General features: G+C 45.4%; 1 protein-coding gene across 2 annotated transcripts in view; it reads right to left on the reverse strand.

Moving 5' to 3' along the window:
- MLLT1 (MLLT1 super elongation complex subunit) overlaps positions 1-20,566 on the reverse strand; it is a 28,672-nt gene extending 8,106 nt beyond the window's left edge. The window contains exons 1-6 of one of the 2 annotated variants that reach the window (XM_057385803.1): positions 20,383-20,566; positions 16,588-16,768; positions 13,647-13,729; positions 4,727-4,870; positions 3,074-3,199; positions 1,292-1,838 (exon numbers count right to left, since the gene is read on the reverse strand). In XM_057385803.1, the coding sequence (XP_057241786.1) occupies positions 1,292-1,838; positions 3,074-3,199; positions 4,727-4,870; positions 13,647-13,729; positions 16,588-16,768; positions 20,383-20,394 (1,093 nt within the window). In that variant the 5' untranslated portion in view covers positions 20,395-20,566. The remainder of the gene's footprint in view (positions 1-1,291; positions 1,839-3,073; positions 3,200-4,726; positions 4,871-13,646; positions 13,730-16,587; positions 16,769-20,382) is intronic. The other variant, XM_057385804.1, reaches the window with a different exon arrangement.
- Positions 20,567-23,447: the final 2,881 nt, after the last annotated feature.

Here is a 23,447-nt window from a genome sequence, read left to right on the forward strand (position 1 = left end):
GATAAGGAAAGACACTTTGGGATCAGCACAGGACACGGGTTTGTAGGGAGGGCTGTGGGTCTGGAACTGAGGGAACAGAGATCTGGAATTGCTGTGCTCTGCTGCACTGTGGGTAAAAGGTTGAAAGTGGGGAGGAACTGCCTATTCTTAATGCCCAAAGTACAGATTTAATCCAYCTAGGAAATAAATCATGGAATCCTGGAATGGTTTGGGTGGGAAGGGATCTTAAAGCTCATCCAGTGCCACCCTCTGCCATGGGCAGGGACACCTTCCACCATCCCAGGGTGCTCCAAGCCCTGTCCMGCCTGGCCTTGGACACTTCCAGGGATGCTACTTCYGTGCAGAGTGGAATTAACACCTCCCCAATAAACTCTTCTACTGGGAATCCTGCAGAAAAAAACCCTTCCTGACAAACAAATCAATATTTGCTGTATCACAGTGCTGATTAAATCATAATACAAACTGTCCCTAGAAAATGCATCTTAATAAAATAAATCTTTCTAAGAGTGGTCAGGAGGAAGCAGTTCCAGAATTCCCTTGACATTATCCTGTGAGCCGTATTACAAGATATATGGCTTCTTTATAACAAATACACAAGTGAAAAGTATCAAGAGTTTGKATTTGTCTGTCTCCTCCTACATTTTTTTTGCCTTCTTTTGGAAAACACTTTTTAGAAAACAGAGGATGAGGAATGTTCTCAGTTGTAAAAAGGAAAAAAATATTTAGACAGCTTTTAAAAATAGTAGTACAAGAACATAATTTGTTTTAYGTTTCTCAACACAACTTATTTAGATTAAGTGGCATGTGGTTGTATTTTGAGCTTCAGCCAATGGCACATTTCTTACAGGCCATGGCAGGAAGAGGGGTTTTATTTACATTTTAATACTGTTTTTTTGTTACCAAAACTAAAATMATTTCCTCCTTTTCTGAAATAAGAYCACATTCAAAAACACTGTTGCCATAAGCAGGCAGAAAGTGTCTCTGTATCTCCTAGAGCTCYGTGGATGTCACTGCAAGGGATGAGTGAGGGCCCATAACCTTAAACTCTGACTTTTAGGTAACCTTGCCTGCAGATAAATCTCAACAGAAGTTTGTATCTGAAACAGGAGCTAAACCACACAGGAGGAATAATTAATACTGACTGGATTTTCAAAGAATTCTATTTCAGATACAACCCAACCTAAGCATTTCCCAATCTGCTTCTCTATCTTCTCTGAGAGASTATTTTTAACATCTTTTTCAGGCAGGGATTTAACATTCCAAATTCTGGTAAAGGATAAATCCCTACTCACCTCTGACTTGAAAGAAGTTTCATCCTCTGAGTTCGACTCCTCCATTTCCACAGGCTTTTTGATCTCCTTGGCCTCGCTCTCAGATTTTACCTTCTCCACTTTGGCATTCATCTTCTCCTTGGTTTGTTTCTTCTCTGGATATGAGGAAGACGAGGTTCTGGGAGATGTCCCCAGGATATTCTTYACCCCTTTGGAGCTACTCTTTTTTTGTTTTTTGGCACTAGGCTTTGGTGACTCCACGTTGGAGGGCCTCTTGCTGGAAGACTTTAACTCCGGCTGTGGCCCCCCCTTTGGAGAAGTGTTCTCCAGTTTGGTCTCCTTCACGGCCAGTTTTGGTTCCTTGAAAGCAGCTTTTGGAGGTGCCTTCTCCTCCTTAGGCAGTTTGTTCTCAGTTGGTTTTCTGGAGGAGTCCTTCAAAGGCTTGTTCTGTTCTCTCTCAAGCTCTTTGGAGGAGTTTTTGCTCTCAGAGTCTTTCCTGGGCCTCTCCCTGTGCTCCTTGGTTACTTTATGTGGCTTGGATGCTTTGCTACTTTCCTTGTTTGCATCCTAAAATTCAGCAACAGAAACATGCAAGCTGGGTATGAAATGGAAGCTCTGCACAGAATGATAAAACACATCCTCATAAATCACATGGAAATGTTTGTTTCATGCAGAAATCCACCCCCACATGCCCAGGTGAACATCAACATTTYCCTCAAGCTGATGGACAGACATAGTGGCCACTTCAACATTTAGGAAAGGATGGAGCATGTTCCTGTTCCTTTCCAGGGTCTGTGAAAGGTCTAGAAACATCTAGAGATGTTTAATTCAGATTTAATCGAATGCCAACACAGATGCACCTCAGAGGGCACCCTGGAGGAAGGGAAGCAGGAGAATGTTGTCTCTTTAGCAACTGGCAATTTTCACCAATTCATCTCAGAGCCCTTTATTCCTCTGCTCTCCTGTGTTTTCCAGGGCTTAATTCCTGACCAAAATTAAATCAGCCACTAACAGGTAAGTCATCTTCACTCTGTTTCATAACAGCAGAAGGCATAACTGAAGTGCCAGAGTGTTTAGAGCCCCGAAGAACACAGCTATCAGAATTGAATTACACTGGAAAATGAATTGTTGTTAATACCTGTGACTGTTCAGCCTGATAAAGTGCATGTAATCTGCTCCAAAACACATTGCTTGGGGATTGCTTCTCCCATGTAGGATTATACAAAAATAGCTTCAGTACATAAGGGAAAAAAAGAAAAAACTTGAGGTTCTTTAGAAGTCTCMGGAACTGGCTAGTGCTGGATGCAAACATCAAATCTGGAAAGCACCAGTTTGACCAAGTGAAGCATATTTGATGTTCTTTCCAGCACTGCCCTGAGGACAAGAGGAAGGGCTGACTTTCCACTCAGCCTTCCTGCCAAGAGATGCAAGGACTCAGAGTACAGCTGGGCATGACAGACAGTGAGAGAGCCACAGAATCCATGCTCAGCATCCAGGATACACGCAGAACAATCAGGGAGGATTTAATCCACCTTTAAGGAAGATACGATTCACCAAAAATTCCCAGTCTTGTGCATTTAATTTTCTTTTCAAAACTTCCCTGGAGAGAAGTCAATCAGATCATAAAAAAAAAAAAAGCCTCCTAAAGACTGGGAAGTTCCAGACCATTAACTACTGAACTGCAGAGTACAAGGAGGTTCAGAATTAGCAGCAGCCAGGAACAGCTGCTGAACAAGCTCTCAGCAGCYTGGCCTGAAAGACTCCTTCACCTCAGGCTGACCCAAAAGTGTGCTTGCACTGACCTTTGACCCATGGGAGGGTTTGGTCTTCTTGGGATCAGAGAAGGCTGAGAGAGGTATCGTGGGCAGCATGGGATAATCGGGACTCGGCCTTGAAACAGTCTCTGCTCCCTCTGGCATCACCATTACCTGGGAATAAAGAGGAGGAAAATTATGTCTGYGCAAAGTCTCACGGACTATTAACTATTAACACATGATTATGTTAAGCCACTTGCTCAATTAACACACTATTATTCATCTTTTCAATTTTTTTTTCCTCCCCTGCTTAAAGGCCATAAAAAGATATTGTCTATGKAACGCTCAGTTTTGAGGCAACTCCTCAAATACAGAATATTAAACCCACAAAAACRGAAAGGCAGCGATGCAATATCGAGTGTCTTTCCCAAAGGGAATGCCAATATTCTGAGCACAAGCAGGCAATAAAGCTCTGGACAAGAACTGTGTGTTCTGCTGCAAATGCTCTTCCCCTGAAAAAGGGTAGGGAGATAAATCTGGAAGGAATGAGCAAGACTTGCTCTGTTTAGGAGAAGCTGAATTCAGTCATTCAGGGGGAAAAAGGGAAAAAAACAGATCTTGGGTGTCTCCCTTGACAGAATCTCAACACCAAGCACTGAGCAATTCCCTTCTTACCTCCCCTATTTTGTCAGAATAGTTCTGTGGAAAATTTCCACCACAGAAAAGGCATCAAAAGTGAAACACCTCAATACACCAGGACTACAACAATGTACTGGGAAAATTCTAGAGAGCAGATGTTGCAGCCATCCTAGGGGTGAAATGAGCACCTTCCTCTCTGTGACCAACACAGAAAAGCACCTGCACACTGAGGAACAGGAATCATGGAATGATTTGGATTGGAAGGGACCTTAAAGCTCATCTTATTCCACCCCTTGCCATGGGTAGGGCACCTTCCACTATCCCAGGTTGCTCTAACCATGTCCAACCTGGCCCTGACATCCTCTTATTAAAAACCTCTTGCATTTGTGGCTTGGACAGATTTCCCCAGATCCTGCAGTTATTTCAGAATCATGCTTTAACCTACCACTGCTTACTACCCTCCCAGATGGAAGAGTTCAGCTACTGCAGCAACCCATACTTCACTGGGCCTACAAGAGAATATCTATTTTCATCCCACTCACACCTATTTTCACTCTATGTTGTCAAATTTTTCATTAATTTTTTATTATCTAAGCCACAAATAGCTGATACCAGGTTTAGAGGTCATTTATTGACCAGGAAGCACTAACTACTAAGCTAAATAAATAAATAAATAAATAAAAGAGTAAGGAATAGTTTGGAAGCCTCTCTCTTTCCTTGAGTTTTTCTGTACTGACCCAGCTCCTGGCCCCAGGAAGGTCACAGGTAACTGGAGCTGCCTGATTGACAGCCTACAACATCCACAGCAGGTCTCACTTCCCAGAAGAGTTCAGTGCCTTGATATTAATGCTCACATTTCAACTGAAAAGTGAAGTGGCACCAATCACACACCCGTAATGGGTTTGTTCTGCTTCGAGAGCTGCAGTCCTATAACCACGAGTCAAAAACTGGCTGGGTCATCTTACAAATGAATGTAGAAAACTTCTTGAACCTTGCTGGGCTAAAAGAAACYTCAAAACAAAACAAGCTCAGTCATTTTAGGATCCCGAATTGARCACTTACCCCTCCAGCCCTGATGAGTTTGCGCCTGAATTCCTTGGTGGGGTTGTTGAAAGTCAGCTTCTCACAACGAAGGTGGTTCACAGGGGGATTCCCCTCCAGATTTAGGAACAGGTCGTATGTGAAACAAACCTTTTTGGGCTCCTCCTAAAAACAAGAAAGGCTTTGGGAAACCGGAAGAAGCTTGGCAAGCACAGTAAGTCTGGGGATGCAAACAGTCACYCCTGAAAATCCCAAATAAACCACTAAGTGTTGCATTCATGGAGTTTTTCACCATGAGATCAGAGAGCTGGAAATGAAACCATTTGTGCTTGTGTTCATCAGGAACTCGGGCATGAGGCATCTCACTGCAAAAGCAATGTATTGACACAGACTTTGACTAAAAATTATGTTTAAAGCTGTTCAAGTCTCCCCAGAAAAGCAGATTCAYATGCTTTATGCACTACTGTGTTTTCACCAAAATTCAGATCCTATCTCCTTTGGGAAGCACCTCCAAGTATCAATATTAAGAAAASCATAATCCTTTCTTAGAGAAGGAACAACTTGTGAACTCCCAGGATCTCTGTGGGCACTGAGAAAAGATTAAACACCAACGGGAAAAGGATGGCTTGGTTTGCAAAATCCTTTTCAATATGCATATTGCAGAGGCTGAATGGGAAGATATCCCAGGCTTTTGAACTTTCCAAGGGCACTTTCACCCAAGCAATCCAGAGTTTGTATGCATGGTGGGGGGATCATCTGCGCCTCACTGCTTCTKTTCCACCTGCTGCGTTTGCAGCACAGAATGGAAGAAATCCCCCTCCTTTTTTCCCCCCTCCAAAATTGCAAATATCCTTCTTGTGTATTACAAATATCGTCAGGGCACTGCCTGGTGCTCTCTTGCATTTTGCATTTCCAAGCTGGAAATTCAATGTGGCAAGAGAGGCTGTGCTGGGAGGCCCATGCGTATTTCCATGAATGCATCCCACATGCCTCATTCCCTGCGCAGCACCGAGCAGCTGCACAGCAGTCTTTTCCAGAATTCCCATCCAGCAGCTCCATTTCCTGGTGCAGTGGCATTGTTGGATGGGAACAGGCACTGCAGGCTCCCAGCCCCAGCCACAAGATTTGATGAAAATAGGTTGAAACGGCTTCAGGCCACCCTGGRGCCTGCTGTTTGCTCCAGAGGCCATTCCTTGGAACAGCTACACCTCTAAAAATACAAAGGGTGGGAGCTACACTTGGTCTACATCAAAATCAGTACCCTGAGCTCATCTGGGAGTCGAGGTTTTGGGTCCTCACCCCCAAACAGGAGCAGGCAGACATCAACAGAGTCTCAGATTAACACGYTGCCAACACCAGGACTTCAGACCCTCTTTTGGGAAAGCCCTGAAGAATCCACACCCTCCTGAAAGGAGTCTACTAAAACAGATAAATGAGAAGAAAAAGAAAAATCCTTGCAAAATACACTGCCCTGTGATTTGCCTGTTTTCCATGCCCGTTCTCATTAACGGAATCATTAGCGAGCTCTGCGTGTGCGCTCGCTGCAGTTCAAACAGCAGCTGCACAGGGTCCCTCAAAGTCTAATAAACTGAAATGAAGGATGAATAGAAACCCAAATGTGGCCTAATAATGGCTTCTAAAATGCTTTCCCTGGTTTACAACAGAGTAAATAATCTTGGCTGTAATCAGCAAGMGCAGGCTTTGGGCAGGAGCTGTTTTGCCATCCCATTACCAGCTCTGCTTTGTCATTTGCCTGTTTGCTTTCCAAGCAGGAGAGGTAGCAGATCCYTTCTCCTCTCTCACCTTAGCTATCCCATTTTTAATACAGCCTCGCAAGCAGCAGAATATGTCTCTGTTGAATTTTTGTAGAATTAAGACAGTTTTTCAATGGATTCCTTCAACTCAGAGATCACAACTGCCCTGGGAATGAGCCCCAGCAGAGCGCTCTGATCATTAAAATCTCCTTTGTATCCCCCGGGCCATAAGGAGCCCCTGGCCCCCCCAGTGAATAGTTGAGATTACAGCACTCCTAAAAGAACCACCACAAAAGTCTCAAAGCAAAAAGCTGCAAATAAACATTCTTTCCTTTACTGCCCTCACTGCCCAGCTAATGATTACAGCTCAAGCCACTCCAAAGCTTAATCCATCCGGTCCTCCCTAAAAGGTTCTTCCCTCCAAACAACCATCAAGGGGGAAAAGGGGGGGAGAAACCCAAGGAAAATCTCTCTCAATTGACCCAGACCTACCCATCCTCTAACTTTAAACGGAAAGCCAGGCTGAATCCACAGTGCCACACTTCAAAGCCTTTCTCGATAATATGTCGGGATCCACACATCCTGCTGCTGGCAGCTGCAASCCAGGGTAGGTTCTTTCTCACCCTACAGACTCTGGTCCAGACAATCCTACAACATCCCTTTACATAGTCCTGCTTCTACACACACAAGGCAAGKTTTAGGGTTAGATAATTCCACCTTCTGGTATTCCTTGATGTCAACCATTAAAACTGAACGGGGAAAACCCTTTTTATGGATATTTTGCTGCTCCCAAGACCATATGCTTTTCTAAATGGCCTCACTTCCAAGAAAAGCTTTCAAAAGGATGGATTGCATCCATTTCTAATTCTTCAGATTCAAATTCTATGGTGCATTTGGCCATGAAATAGTTAAGCTGGTGCAGGGATGTCTCAGCAAGGCACCTCAGAACTGCAGTTTGCATCTGCCCCTTAAATCCCAGGATGCCAGAGAAGTAAACTCCAAGTGAGCACCACAAAGCCAGGGCTTTTATTTGCAGCTGCTGTAAACTTCCCTTCATCCAGAGAATCCCCCTATTCCACCTCCAATCTCCTGAGCTGGGTACATTAGGTTTTATTTTTACTGCTTCCTGTCTGCGCCGCCTGCCACTGTGCTGTTATGAGCTCTGAAGCTGCTTTATTTTTCCTTTGAGTTCTCAAGTAATGGGTTAAAGTTCTTTTGGCACTTTTTGTAAGAGGAGGAATTTTTCAAAGTCTTTTGTTAAAATTTCCTTGTCTTGTTTTTAAGGCAGGGTGTGCCCTTTGCCACTTAACACAAATCAAAAGAATTTCACTGCTACCGTGCGCATAAAGCTCATAAATCACTTTTAGAAAGCCATAAAACAAAATTATCTACAAAAATCTAGCACACCAAGGAAGCAGGCTCATGGTTATTCAATAACTATAACATCTAACACCACTTCCCTTTTGCCATAGATCCAGCCTGACAGAGGCATTTATCCGGAACGTCTGGAGAAATGAAACCCCTTCCCAGGCTGGTACAACCTGTCTGACTGGTCCTGGAGCTGCTTCCAGACTGGGCATTGGTAAGGGAATAGCCCAATATTCAGATTTTGAAATAAACAGCTTTATGTTCCACTCAGGAATCCATGAGCCACCCTTATCTTTTGGAAGATTCTTCAGCGTTAAGCATTTAGGACTTTCCTCCATCAGATTATTTCTTTGTTTGAAAATTAGGTTTTCCTAATAGATTTTTATATTTTTTAATATATATCTACCCATAATAAATATAATAAATATATGAGGATAAATCTATATCTACTCACTACTGCAAGACAAGCACTTCATAACCTACTAACTCCTACAAATACATGATATGAAGCTGACATGGCTGGCAAAGCTTCTATCTTTGTAAATACCTCCTTGCCATGCACTGCAAATATAAATATATATTAAAATTTATATAAATATATGTATTTTCAGCATCTGGAGGTGCCTATGSATGTGCCATACTGAATGACTACTCCAACGCACACAGCCCAGAGSTTTTGGCCCTGCTCAGATAAAGGAATGGGTAAATTGATAATCTATCCTAATTYCTGACAGAAAAAGGTAAAAATAAAGACTCACTGGTCAGCAGCAGCAGGACAAAGGGAAGTGCTGCAGGTTTGGAAAGGAAGATGATGCAGGACAGACCTAAAATGCTTCCCTTAAAGGCCAGACAAAAGGACAAGTTTTACTCCTCCTGCCACAACTTTCAGCAACAMTGAGTAAGTTTAAAGCCAACAGGTTAAAGCTACTCCTCCTCTCCTCAAACCTGTGCACATTCAGCCCCAAGAACACAGCAGTTTAAATCAAATCAAGTGTCTCATGCAAACACAGGCTCTTCAACCTTCCCCAGGTTATTTCCCTGGCCAATAGGTTATTTCCATGGCCAATACTTGCCCCAACCTTCCCCAAGGGTATTTCCCTGGCCAGTGTTTGCCCCAACCATCCCCAGGAGTATTTCTCCTGGCCAAATATTTGCCTCAGCCTTCCCAAGGGAGTTATTTCCCAAGCCAATCCCTTCCTGATGGCCCAGTCCTGACACCAGTTGTAGCTGATTCTGTTTCACCTCCCCCACCATATGTGCAGCCCACCWACAATGCCTCCACCGAGTTCCTACTTTGATTCATAAATAATTATTCCCTTTTCCAATATTTCTCTATTTGTTTTCTCTATCACACCTACAGAGGTTGCAGAAGGGGTAAATATGCATATTTTTCTTTTGAACCTCACTGGAAAAATCAAACGGATTTTTCTGCTTTCTTTGCTTATCTCCTTCTCRCTAATAGGAAAAGCCCAAGTTCCATGTATCCATTATGTAAATCCTGGAAGGCTTTTATCTCTAGCACTAAAATTAGGAGGTAGCATCTTTAAAGAGACTTTAATACAACATCTTATCCATGTTGCATTAATATCATCTGCCTTATATCAGAATAACATGAAAATCTACTAGACCTTTAGCTTTGTGGGGAGGATTGATCTAATTTGATTAGGATGCAAAAAATGTCACAGGGAATGAATACCAAAGCCAGACCTGTATTACAGCCTCCAGATTACAACATGTACCACTAGAAGAGATTTATTTGGAGACAACAATGAAAAAAAAAAGCCTCCAGACTGTTGAAATTGAGGGGGAGAGGGAAGGGGAAGAGCAGGAGAAAAACAGCAACGCATTTGTTGTACCCRGTTTGTATCGATTCGAGCAGCAGAAGCCACTCACAGCAGCCCTCGTTACAGGAACACAAAGGATTTCAAAACAAAAATAGCACACTAACATTTCCAGTCCAAATGATCTGCTGTCATTAGCCAACTCCACTTTCAAAAGCTTTATCAATCAACCTGCTGAGCCCCTGCCATTTGTTTTTCAGGATCAGTTACAGCAGCAAAGGCTCTGCCAGTGTTAAAGGAGACTGCGAGTCCTGTGGCTGCTCAGAGCCACAAACTGCCCAGGCTCACTGCAATATTCACAATTTATATTCAGCAATTCAAATGCCAACACTGAGAAAGCACCTACTCATGGAGGAGCTGAATTGCAGCACAGGAAGGACAAACAYAGGCCAGCAATGTTCACAGAGGATAAGAACAGGCTCTTAAACCTTTTTCACACTCTGCTGACACTTCCCTGTCTGATAAAAAGACACAAAGAGCACTGAGTCTGCTACTCCAAAGACACAACAATTGTAGCAAAAAGGGAATCCTCCAACACAAAGAGTTAATGGGCAATTTTATGCCAAGTTGCCTAAAAAATCCCTSATGAAGTTCATGAAAACCATGCTTACTAAAGCTGTTCCTTCACAGAGCACAGGTCAGGATTTCTTTAGCCGAAGCAAAGCGAACACGGGCTCTGACAGCCAGGATTTGTTATCCCAGTAACAAATCAGAACAGGGAAAGGAAATGGCTAAGAAAGGAGGCTTAAACTGTGGGAAAAAAAAACCCCATTTCAACCAACCATGGCAAAGATCAATCTCCACAGATTGGCTCACTCCCTCTTTAAATCCTTTCTCTTCTCACCTTCACAAAGCTAAACAGGCATCGATAAACAAATCCCAAAGCCTCTGCAAGTCTGGTTTCAGCAGAGGACACAAAACAACAAAAATGTGTCAGAATGTAAGGAACATATGGCCACAAAACCCACCCAACTCCCCCTGCCCAGTCACCTCCAAAGAGCCTTTTCACCCCAATCCCAGAACAAATCCATAACATCTACTTGAAGAGAATTACTCAAGGATGAGTCCCAAATGCTGTAATCAATTCACAATATCTGCTGCACACACACCAGCTGATCCCCACCAGTGTCAACAGGTTTACACAGATCAGAGGGCTCTTGAAATAATAAAGACTTTGATTTGTTTGGTGTTTTAACATCACSGTCTTTAATTCAGGAGAACACAGGCTGTATCCTAAGCCTTTGCCACTCCTCCTCTACTTTCTCTCTCTTTTAAATTTTCACTTTGCATTTCTATCTTTCCTTTAGAAGTATTTACCTCTTACACTTCCTTCAACTCCACCTACTGAAAATAATCAGAGCTCTTAAAATTCCAAGATGGCATTATCACTGGGCAGTGGTGGATAGAGGAGCCCAACTCTTCATATTAAATCATGGAATATTTGAAAATATTGAAAAGGATTGTTGAAAAGGATCCACAGGGATCATGAATCCAACTCCTGCTCTGCCCAGACCCCCCAACAACCCCACCCTGTTCATCCCTGGCAGCGCTGTCCAAACGCTCCTGCAGCTCTGGCAGCCTCGGGGCCGGGACCATTCCCTGGGGAGCCTGGGCAGTGCCAGCACCCTCTGGGGACAGAAGAACCTTTCCCTGAGATCCATCCCAACCCTGACACAGCTCCAGCCATTCCCTGGGTCCTGTCCCTGCTCACCACCTCAGCAGCAGCTTCTGAGTTCCCAGCAATCCTAAGTTAGCTTCTGGTTGAATCTGAGATGTCTTTGTTTCAATGATGTGCTGGAAGATGAAACCTATCACCTTTTCCCTCAACCACCCCTTGCCCCAATTAAATAATGAGAGGTGCTGCCTGAAACTCCTTAATTAGCAATTTGTTAATCAGCTTAAAAATGGAAAAGAACCTCTCCAGAAAACATGCACTTAAAAAACAGGGCAGAAAGGAGCGTTTTGAAGATCTGCAGCTTTGAAAATAAGCCTGCAACTCAACCTGTTCTCCTATTTATTTGTCATGTTTCTGAAGACCAAAATGTCAGAAACAAAGAGCCTTCTCCTAAATTAACAGCTCCTTCCATTGTTTCCAGGGAGAACAGAGCCCACCTATTTCCCTTATTTATAAAAGCCACCTCTCTGCTCAGTGCTGGGGAACAACTCTGCAGTCACGTGCGTGGAGAAACAATGAGGAGTGATGACCCCAGTGGGTGTGAAAGCGAGTTCCAGTYAGAAAAGCTGCCAGCTCCATATTCTGTGAGGAACATGGGAATGTGAGGGACACAGAAAAAGAAAATACAGGAACGCAGATGGCAGTCAAAGCAAACATGAGCACCTACAAAAAGAAACGCAGGAATGAGAGAGAGATGAGGATTTGTGAAAGATAAACCATCAGAGAGCTGCAGGGAAAAGGGAAGTGTGGGAAAAGGCTGGGTGAAGAAAGGGAGGGAAAATATAGGGTAAGAGTAGAACTAAAACACAGTTCATCCCTCACAGGTATCAGAGGTTCCACTTTTAAGGAATCAYGGTGGAGAAGTTCACATTTTTCGGTCAGGAGTGTAAATGATTTTGAACCTGACTGTAGCCACCACTGAGTRGAGATGGAGAATTTTCTGATTCCCATCTAAAACCTCAGAGAAGCCACCAGAAGTGAAACTGCTTTCAAGATTTTGAGGTGTTTTTGTTGCACTAAGAAGAATTTTTCAGTGTTTGCCAGAAAACCTGCTTTTATCAACAACATTCACCCCTCTGCCATTCATCWTCCCAGCCTTTTGGCTTACCCTATCCACCCAAAAACCAACTTTGTGGGCAAAACATTCCCAGGTTTAGGAGGGGAATGTCTTCTGTGGCTCAGTCCCATTATCTGGCTTATTCCTCTGACCCATAAAARTGGGGTCAGAGCAATGTGGTAGGCCAAAAACCCAACCCAAAATGTAAATTATTCACAGAAWGACACTGCCAGGAGAGCATCCTGAGCTGGAGTGGGGATAGAAGGAAACAGCAGACAGATGTTTGTGGGAGGGCCGTGGAAAGGATGGGAAGCTAAATAGAATTAGGCTGCTGTATGTGGTCTGCTGTCAACACACCTGGGGTAAGGGCTTGTYTTTAGAGAGCTGAGGGGGTGGGAGAACACAGATTGCAGGGATGAGGCTCAACATTTTTCCTTTAGTTTACCTTGGTTCCCTCTTAGGGATCATAAGCAAAACATTATTTTTTATTTTATTATTTAAGCAGTAATCAAACCCAGAAACATCCATTATTCATKTTTAACAAAACAATTTAACCGAAACTGAGGTAATATGAACACAAGTGCCCAAATCCCTGTTTTCATAACCTACAGCATGTGACCTCTGTGGTAGACTTAAAGCAAGCAATAAATCCCAAATTTTAACGTTCATATACTTGTTGGCAATGCATCTTAAGACTTAAAAAATTTAGTGTTTTCTTTCTGGAAGAGCACTGAGTTAGAAAAGGGATATCTTTTAACACAGCTCTAAAATACTTGTGCTACACATGCAAATGTTTGTCTTGGGCCTCTACAAATTTCATCCCTATACAGTTAAATTTAATAAGCTTTCAAATTCAGAAGTAGATTTTTTAAAATATTGACAATCACAGTGTTTACAAATATATCTATAATCAGTTTTTTATATTTATTTACTACCATATGTACATAAAATATCTGTAACTGTTCTAATACCCTCCATGCTAAAGAAGCTACAAGTGCTACGATCTCTGCTCAGAATCTCTAGGACCATCCACTGTCCTGCTATCACCTTTCTATTCAATTCCATTTCTGCCAAAAGCTTTCTTTTGAAGTCTGGCAGGAGCTTCTAACTCCCAGTTAAATTCTATTTATTAGACTAATAAAAAACACACACATAAAACAGTCAYATAATTTAGAGTCTTTCTGTCAGGCAGTTTCAGGCTCTGGCACAGCTCAAAACAATTAGAAGACCAGAAATCAGATTCTACCTTATTTTTGAAGTGCACTTCAATGGGCATAATGAAGCCAGCGTAGCCAGACTCCTCCACCTTGTAGGGGGGCTCCTTGCACACTGAAAGAGAACAAATAAATGTGAACTTGGAATTCAGCACGACTTTATCTGAGCCAAAAAGGAGCTGCAAGAGGAAAACTGGGCCTCTGAGAACTCAGGGCACAGTTAAAACACTGACCTTTGTGGAAAAAAMCACACAGAATAAGATGGTGGCCACAGGCTTAGTTAAGAACATGAAATCTGTTCTTAGCTCCTCCCATGGAACGGAAACATAAAACACTCCAGGCCCGAGTCTCAGTGAGATTCTTCCCCTCCTGTGCAGTGAGATACAATTACATTTCTGGGCAGTCCCACAACAATGCAAACTGCCAGTTCCAAGTGCGTGGCAAGGAAAGGCCGAGACCCAGAAGGTGGAACAGCACAGAAAGGTACAATTTACTTTGATGCCTACATTTATTAATCAAAACACTTCTACACAAGAATAGATGATTATTTTTTCCTTGAAATASTCCCCTGCAATCCTCGTAATTGGATAACGGCCATGCTAAGGCTGCTGCTTCCTCCAAAGGTGAACAAACCTGAAGGGCAGGTGARCACTGCTATTTATTCCACACACAAGGAAACACGAGGAGGAAGGTGAACCAGTTTGCTGCTAAGGTCAGAGCTGCTTACTGCAGAAACAGCAATTAGGAAAGTTAATTGCTTCTTAGAAATTAATCTGCATGTCCCTGCCTCGGTTCCCCCTGTCCCGCTACCTGGTGYAGCTTCATGCTCCTGAATCCTTCCTATTATCCATTCCAGGATATCCAAATTGAAGGATTCCAGGATCATTTCTTTGGCCATGACATAGCAACACACAGCAGCTGCCAGGAGAAACATGAGACCCACACAGATATTCTCCCTCTCWGGAACCGGATGCACTTGCATATAATTTATGCACTACAATATATGTAAATAAAGTCAATTAGGTAATTAGAGGAATTCAGTGCAAATCTTTTGAGTTTCTCTTAAGAATTTCAAGTAATTAATATGATTAGGAAACAGTACATCAAATCTAAAAGCACACAAATTATTTTCCTTTAATGTAGATGTATTATCCCCACCCAGCTCTAAGCACTTCTACCATCATTAAGGTGCTGGAAAGCAGCACTCCAAATTCAACTGTGAAAAAAGGGCATAACTAAAAATAACAAAAACCTCTAGACTTGCTTTAACTTGAATTTTATATACGAACCMTGTCATTTAGAAGGAAAAATCCCAAACCAAAGAGCAGTGCCAATATGGCAGCAGGAATCTTAWGCCTATCTGCCAGGCAGCCTTTGTTCCTCTGCTACTCTATTATGACAAATTCCAAGGACTCCAAGAGCAATCTGCCAGCAGCACAAGCCCACCTTCAGCACCAGGATCTGCTCCAAGGAAGAGGGAACCATCTGAAATGTTTCAAACCAACCTAAGAATAGTTTTTTGCCACAGTATTTATGTACAGACACGCCTTGGTCAAAGGCATGCTGGTATTAGGAGCAAGCTTAAGGATGCATGGAAAACCCAGGGACTGGGAAAAAATACCTCTGTAAAGGCAGATGATACAGCAACTGACTGAGCAGAGGGGATGGTTTTACACTGCCAGAGAGCAGGGTGAGATAGAATACTGGGAAGGAATTCTTCCCTGTGAGGGTGGTGGTTGCCCAGAGAAGCTGTGRCTGCCCCTGGATCCCTGGAAGTGTCCAAGGCCAGGCTGGACAGGGCTTGGAGCACCCTGGGATAGTGGGAGGTGTCCCTACCCATGGGATGATTTTTTAATGTCCCTTCCAACCCAAACCACTCCAAGATTCTACCCCAACACAGTTATTTGTAATAAATTAATTACACCGGATGACAAGAACTGTAACCCACAGATTGCATTTTTATTCTATAAATCAGCTTTCAGCTCAATACTGCACTTGCTTACCATACATCAGTTTTTCCAGATCAGTTTGAAGGCGACATTATAAACACACAGACCAGTCACATCCCTGTAATCTGAGCACCTTTGAGTTCCGTTCCACTGTGAACTCCCACAAATAACCAATGTCAGAGGCTGTCCTGAGACATCCTGAGTGTCCTGCTTCCAAAGCAGTATTTCCAAGAATGCACATTACAACAATTCTCACGGGCAGCTTGTATTTCTTAGAACACTAAYGATGCAGCTTCAGTTATGCAATCCTACAGATATAACTGCACTGACCCCTGAAAAGGGCAATTCCTGCTCCCCCACCTCAACCTTATGAGTTCCTGCTACCCTGTGCCAAGAATAAGGCTCATTTTGCCATGTAAAAATTTAATTTTTTGTCAGAAAATGAAGTCAGAAAATAACACTATATAACRTGTACTCTCCCCAACCACACTGACTGCCCAGGGCTTGCAGAGGGAAGSTACAGCCAGGGGCAAAAAGATCATCACCCCTTGGCAGCATTGATTTCTGCTGGGTTAAAGCTACCTGAACTAGCACCTAAGATTAGAAATTGCAAGAATCCATGACCAGTGCAAAGCTCTCCATAGCCAGTACATATCTTAGCCCAATATTAGAGCWTCTCTCGTGTGCTTCCAGCTTTTGCGGGTGAATTCCAACAAATCAAACCCATCTTTCCCATTCTATAACATGAATTATTTTCTGCTGTCACTTGTGTCTTGAGAACCTGCACATATTAATGCTTAAATAAGAGGAGAAAGCAGTTCACCTCCTGCCCTTTCAGCAGAAGAAAGGTCCCATTCTCCCTGACCTTCCTCAAGCACAGTGGGGAAAGGTTAAAGCCAGAGTGCACGCAATGGRCATTTCACTCCTCTTTAAGGAGCTATTTCACAGCAAAGTGACAGTTCAAGACAAGCTTGACTTGCAGAATGCTCTTTCACAGAAATCAAACATCTCCAACCCTGCTCACCTCGCTTGGGTTTTGGGAAGCTCTCGTGCAGCCGGAAGACGACGCGCTCCACGAAGTGCTGGATGTCRCACTGCTCCGGGCCCCGCACAAACACCATCCAGTCATGGGTGAACCCTTCCGTGGTCGGCTTCTTCCKCAGCTGGGCTCGGTGCCCCAGCTCCAGCTTCACCTGCACCGTGCACTGTGTGGGGACAGAGGCAGGARCATAAGCAAAGAGAACACAAAACCTCGCTGGAAGGCACTGGATCCACCAGGGAACAAAACAGCCCCATGGAGGGAACAGGCTCATACCAAAAAGTGGTGTTATCAACAGCAAAGGTGTCACAAAAATAGCTCCCAGCACCATTTCACGCCTATTTTCTTCCTAATATTAACATTGCAGAGAAAGCATGCTGTAGAAGAGGAATCGGTTTTTCTGCCTCACTTATCAGTTAAATTGTCAGCAAAGTCCTAATTGAGGAATCTTTATTTCTAGAAAGTGTCAGAGACAGAACTTGATGTTCACAGCTTACAGAATTCACAGCACTGACAGAAAACTCATCTTGAAACAGGAAAAATCAGACCATGAATTGGTGGTTTATGATATTCTCTAGAATATATCACTCACCAGAAGAAAATTATGTTTCCTGTATTGTTCTAAATATATTTTATTATCACACTTTMAAAAACCAAGTTAACATATCTGCCTGTACAATGTCCAGCACTAACCTGACCTAATTCTGATTTGCACTCCTGAATTCTGCTCTGATCACTGAGTAACAGAGAAGGTGTATTCCATGTCTGACTCAAAGCACAAAAATCCCATTAAATGTCCTAAAAACCAAATTAAATTAATGGTGAAAATCCACACAGTATTGTAGACTTCACAGCCAGGAGAAAGGAAATGAATTAAACAGATGTAAAAGAGGAAAGGCAAATGAGATTCAGACACAAGATAAATCAAGGAAATCTTAGGGCCACATCTGTAGACAGGGAACAACACTCAAGGTACCTGACTTTTGTGCACATTTGTTACACAAACCAGAGCAGCAGCAGCGATTCCAAACTAAACCTAACAAAATCCAGCTTCAGCACCAGCAGGCTCATACAAAAAAAGGGGCTGGTTTTAGTCCCTACCTCATTCTTCACTTCAGGCTTGAAAATAAGTGTCTTGTTCTTCCTAGCAAGTCCCAATTACCATTGGGAGAGGCAGCATTATTTGTCATTACCTACATTACATGTTGACCTGGAGCCAAACCAAGGGCATGTTAGACAATGAGCAGGGAAAGAGAAAGCTTCCTGAGCTCCAGACAAATGTTTAGAGAAAGTATCATCCTTATTTTCCCACTGACAAACTGCAGCAAGGAGTATAACCACAATTAATGCTCAAAAAATATTTTGCATCTCCAACGTGACATTTTTTTGCAGACCTTTGTGAATACTCGCTGAAAAAGCACAAGTAACTCCATCTCAGCCTTCTTGTCTTTGTAAGGAGCTCTCACTGGAGGTCTGCAGAGCACCAGGCATCAAAGCCTGACCTCCCAAATTGCAGTCCAGTTCCAATTTCAACCATAAGCCTTAACACACTCTTTCAGGCAGTTTAAAYCTTCCCAGCAAAATACCTTCAGCCACCCAATGCATCAATCCTAAGGCTGGGGGACAAACTRATCTAATTAATTCCTTCAGCATTAGTATTACAGCATTTCTTTGGGATACCCTCCTCTGCAAGTTCTCTTGGCAGGCCATTTTTTTCCTGTTCTTAAAGCTTATCTACAGCAGCTCCACCTCGCTCCTGCTCTAAGAAGCAAGGCCCAGGGCCGGCTGTTCTTTCATGTCGCATTAAGGGCTGAGAAGAAAGGCAAGGTGTGCTCCACTCCGAGCACAGCAATCCCTCCAACGCTGCAAAAGCATTATGTGGAGCCAGCCTGCCGAAATCCTAAGCTCACATTGGAGTGTGCCTGCAGGCCTGCTTTATCTGGGATGCTTCCCACAGTGTTCACATCCCCTGAGCCAGGCAGTGCCGCAGCCTCACGTTATCGATTCCATAATTACCCTTTAAATCCTGCTACTGTTGCCAGTTACTACCCCTCTCCTGAGAAGTGCAAATGACTGTCAGGCTACAAAATCTGCCTTTCCCGAGTTGAAACGGCTGAGAAATTGGAGCTGAGAACCAGATGGGGCTGTGTGGAAGAGACCGAAATTAAACATAAAAGAGAACTGTTTAACTGAGAGTGAAAGTTGTACTTGCTGCACTCCTCACACCCCGCTCCAATTAACAATCGCTGTGAATTAAGCTAGAAGTTGAAACACATTTGAAAATAAGATCTCCACACGTAACCAGCATCCAAAGTTGCTCCGCTGAAAATGGAGGGTTTTTTTCCTTTTTTTCCAAGCGTGTCTCTCAACAAAGGGAAATCAGGATCCTATTCAAACAATTTGTAATAATACAAAGGAGCCTGCTTTCAACTTCTCAATAAACATTCTGAAGGCTGCTCTGCTTTTTGTTTGATGTGCTAATTGCCTGAAAGCCATCAGCAGCTCCCATTCCCGCTCCTCCGGGTGATTATCCGGGATAGCGGGGCTCATTCCCGATCCTCTGCCCGGGAGGTACCTGTTACCCGCTCCCCGTACACAAAAGGTTCCCCATTCACATCACCTCAGGTAAACTTCCCACGTCCATCCTGGAACCCCCCGGGCCGGCGATGACTCTCCCGGTGGCATTAACCCTTCCTGGTGGCATTAACCCTTCCCTGCGCGGTTCTGGGGGGGTCGCCCCGCCGGCACCTCCCACCCCGGCAATAATCCCAGACAGGAATTTGCGGGAAATGCTGCTCACACCCCCCGCCGCGGGCAGGGCTGCAGCGGCCGCCCATGGAGGGAAGAGGGCTGAGACCCCCCCCAAAAGGGTGTGGGGAGGTGTCCCCGCTAAATGGGATTAGGAAGGAGGTGTGTTCCCAAAGGGAGGTGGGAAGGAGGTGTGCCCATCAAAGGAGGGGTGTGATGTGTCCCCCCAAATGGGATTGGGGAGATGTGGCCCCCAAAAGGGTGTGGGGCAGAGCTGTGTGCCCCAAATAGGGGGTGTGGAGGAGGTGTGCCCCCCCAATGGGATTGGGGAGATGTGCACACCCAAAAGGTGCGGGAAGAAGGAGGTGTGCCCCCCAAATAGGACTGAGGGGATGCGTCCCCCAAAAAGGGAGCGGGGAGAAGGTGTGCACCCACCCAAAAGCGGGGTGGGGAGGTGGTGTGACTCCCCCAAATTAGACTGAGGGGATGCGCCACTCCTAAAAGGGTATGAGGAGGAGATATTCCCCCTGCATGGGGGTGTGGGGAGGGGGTGTGCCCCCACAAACAGGTGTGAGGAGGACGTGTACCGCCCAAACGGGATTGGAGAGGAGATGTATCCCTGCAACAGGGTGTGGGAAGGAGGAGGTGTGCCCCCCAAGTGGGACTGAGCAGGAGATGTGCCCCCCAAAAAGGACTGGGGAGGAGATGTGTCCCCCAAAAGGGATTGGGAAGGAGGTGTGCCCCCCACAAAGGGATTGGGGAGGAGAGGTCCCCCTTAAAGGGCGTGGGGACGACATGTGCCCCCTAAATGGGAGGATATGGAGGAGGTGTGCCCCCCTAAAGAGGATGCAAAGAGGAGATATGCCCCCCCAAAGAGGGCGATGCCCCCCAACTCCCCCATTCCCGAGGACGCGGGCGCCCCCCCATTCAGAGCCCCCTCCCCGGGGGCCCCTCCCCGACGTGCCCCCCTCTCCAAGGGGGGGGCGGCACCGCCCCACCCCTCCGGCAGCGCGGAGCGGCCGCTCCCCTCACCTGATTGTCCATGGCTGGGCACAGCAGCGCCGCGGGCCCCGCTCACTCGCTCCCGCCGCCGCGGCGGTTTCGCTGCCCGGTCGGCGGGGCGGGGCGGGGAGAGAGAATCTCTTCCCCCGCTCTGTCCACGAGCGAAGCCGCTCTGTCCGTCCCCCCCACCCCCCTCCCCACCGCCTCGGCCGCTGCCTGCTCGGTCGCGGCCCCTCACGGCCCCGCCGCCCGCCTCATTGTGTGTCACTCACAGGCAGCGCCAGCCCCGCGCCCGCCCCGCGGAACCGGAAACCGCCTCAGCGCCACAGCGGCCCCCGCGCGCCGCCAATGCCCGCGCGCCGCACGCCGCGGGACGGAGCCCCGCCCATCTGCCTATGATGGACAGTGGTCTCCACCAATGAGCGGCGGGCGGGCCGCGGGGTGGGCGGGTCTGTGGGCGGGGCCAGCGCTGTGGGTCAGGCGGGGGGCGGGAGCGGGGTCCGGCCGCCCCCCCTCAGCCCCGTGTGGGGCGATGCGGCGGCTCCTCCGCGCCCGCTGCTGTTCCCCGGTTCTGTGCCCCGGTATGTTCCTATTAGTGCACAACCAACACCGGGAGCAGGCGTGTGGGCCTCGTCGTGCGCTSGCGGCCGCGCCATCCCGCCCCTTTCTCCCTCCAATCCCGCCCTCGGTCCACGCTTCTCGCCCGTGTGGTAATTCCCGACACAAATGAGCCGGGAACAAGGGGGAAAGAGGGAAGCCGCAGCTCCCGGGATGACCGGGCAGGGCTCGCCTTGTTCCCCGCAGCCTCGCTCCTTCCTGCGCCTTTTTTCTCTCCGTCTCTCCCTCCCTCATGTTCCCCCGTCTCATATTCCCCCTCGCTGTCCTTCATTTTCCCTCAGTGCTCCCCTTTTTCCCCCTGCCTATCTCTCATTTCTCCTCAGTTTCTCTCATTTTCTCTTGTTCTTCCCGTTTCCCCTCGCGCCTTCATTCTCCCTTGTTCTCCCTTATTTTTTCTTTGCTCTCTCTCGTTTCAGTTGCCCTCACTCTCCCTCATTTTCTTTCAATTTCTTTCCTTTTCCCCTTAGTTTCCTTCATTTCTCCCATCAGTCCTCCCACATTTTYYTCTCAGTTTCCATTTTCCCCTTGGTGTCTCTCCTTTTTCTTTCTKTTTTTCTCCTTTTCCCSTTATTTTCTCTCCTTTTCYCCTCAGTCTCCCTCATTTYCCCCCCTCCATTTTTATTTTCTCTTTAGTCTCCCATGTTTTCTCTCATTTTTCTCCCTCAGTCTCATTTTTTTTCATATTCCCTCCTTTCCCTCTATTTCCCTCCTTTCCCTCCCATCTTTCTCATTTTCCCCTCARTTTGCTTCATTTCCCTGTCATTTTCTTTCCTTTTCCCCGTCAATCTCCCACATTTCTTCCAAGTTTCCATTTCCCCCTTATCTCACACATTTTTCCCCTGAGTCGCCCTCATTTCCCTCCATTTATCTCTGTTTCCCTTTGGTCTTCCTTGTTTTTTCCCCTCAGTCTCCCTATTTTCTTTATGTTTTTCTCCTTTCCCCTTCAGTCTCCCAGATTCTCCTCCTCAGTTTCTCTCATTTTCCCCTCAATCTCTGTTATTTCTCCCCTCAGTCTCACACATTTCCTCTCAGTTTCCATTTTCCCCTTGGTCACCCTCTTTCCCCTCATTTTTTCCCCTTGGTCACCCTCTTTCCCCTCATCTTTTCCCCTCAGCCTCCCTCATTTTGCCCCTCAGTTTCTCTCCTTTTCTCCCTTTACTCTCCCATATTCTTTCTTAGTCTCACACATTTCTCCTCCTTCCCCTCAATTTTCCTCTTAATCGCCGTTATTTCTCCCCTCAGTCTTACACATTTCCTCTCAGTTTCCATTTTCCCCTCAGTCACCCTCATTCCTCTCATTTTTTCCCTCAGCTTCCTTCATTTTGCCCCTCAGTTTCTTTCCTTTTCCCCCCCTCACTCTCCTATATTCCACCTTATTTTCCCCCTCATTCCTTCAATTTTCCCTTCAGTCTCTCCCATTTCTCCCTCAGTTTCTCCTGTTTTTCCCCTCAATCTCCCTCATTTTCCCTCATTCTTCCCCTCAGTCTCCCCCATTTCCTCTCGGTTCCCATTTCCCCTTCACTTCCCTCATTTCTCCCCTTTGTTCCTCATTCCCCTACAGTTCCCTTCCCCTTCCCGCCTTCCTTCCCYTTCTCCCCCTGCTTTCCCCCTCCATCATTCTCCCTCCTGGGGAGAGTTTTACCCTTTTTTTTTTTTTTTTTGAGACTTTTAAGTGACAAGTTATAGCTCTCAATTTTACCAGCCCTAAATGAATGTGGGACTTATCTTTACAAGTGCAATTGGTAACTCTTTCCGGGCAAACTCACTCAGAATTTTTTTTTTCTTCATGCAACTTTCTTGTTTGGAAYAGTTTGTTGATCTCTGTGAGGCAGCAGAAAACCCCCGTGTTAGCCAATAACTCTGTGTGTCGCTGACTGATCGCCACAGGCAAGGATTAATCGGTTCCCAAATCGTTCTAAAGAGCCACTTTACCTCATCAACCTGATAGAGGATATTAGCCAAGCAAAATGCTTAATCGCTTCAGTTAACAACAACAACAACAAAAAAGAGCCTGATTTGGGTTCCTTTAAGTGCTCCGGTTTTCATTTTCCATGTTTCTGTCTGATGCAGTCCCAAGAGACATCTCCTTGGACGGTCCCTTTTCTTCTCCRTTGAGACAGGGCCTCTTTCTCTGGGAGTTCTCATTGATATCTTTAATTGTGAACATTATTCCCATGCACGTGACTCTCGGGTCTAAATCTTTTATTTTCTACCTCCCCATCTCGGCTATTCACTCACAGCCTCATCACAGCCCTTGGTGGTTACGTGCTCCCCAGGCTGAATATTTCCTGGGAATGTCTTCATCTTTCCCAAATTTGCTGTTGCAGTGCTGAATTTCCACCTTGTGCAAGAGCTCTTGTTCAGACACACCAGAGCCTGAGCTTTTTCCTGAAAAATTCCCCGTTACTTCCTCTGAAACATCATTAGAATTTGCTTTTTAGTTTAATTTCCATCAATGGCAATTTTTTTTCCATGCC

The sequence above is a fragment of the Malurus melanocephalus genome, unplaced genomic scaffold (assembly GCF_030028575.1).
Source record: "Malurus melanocephalus ecotype Western Australia unplaced genomic scaffold, MMel_1.1 scaffold_869, whole genome shotgun sequence".
Classification (NCBI taxonomy): domain Eukaryota; kingdom Metazoa; phylum Chordata; class Aves; order Passeriformes; family Maluridae; genus Malurus; species Malurus melanocephalus.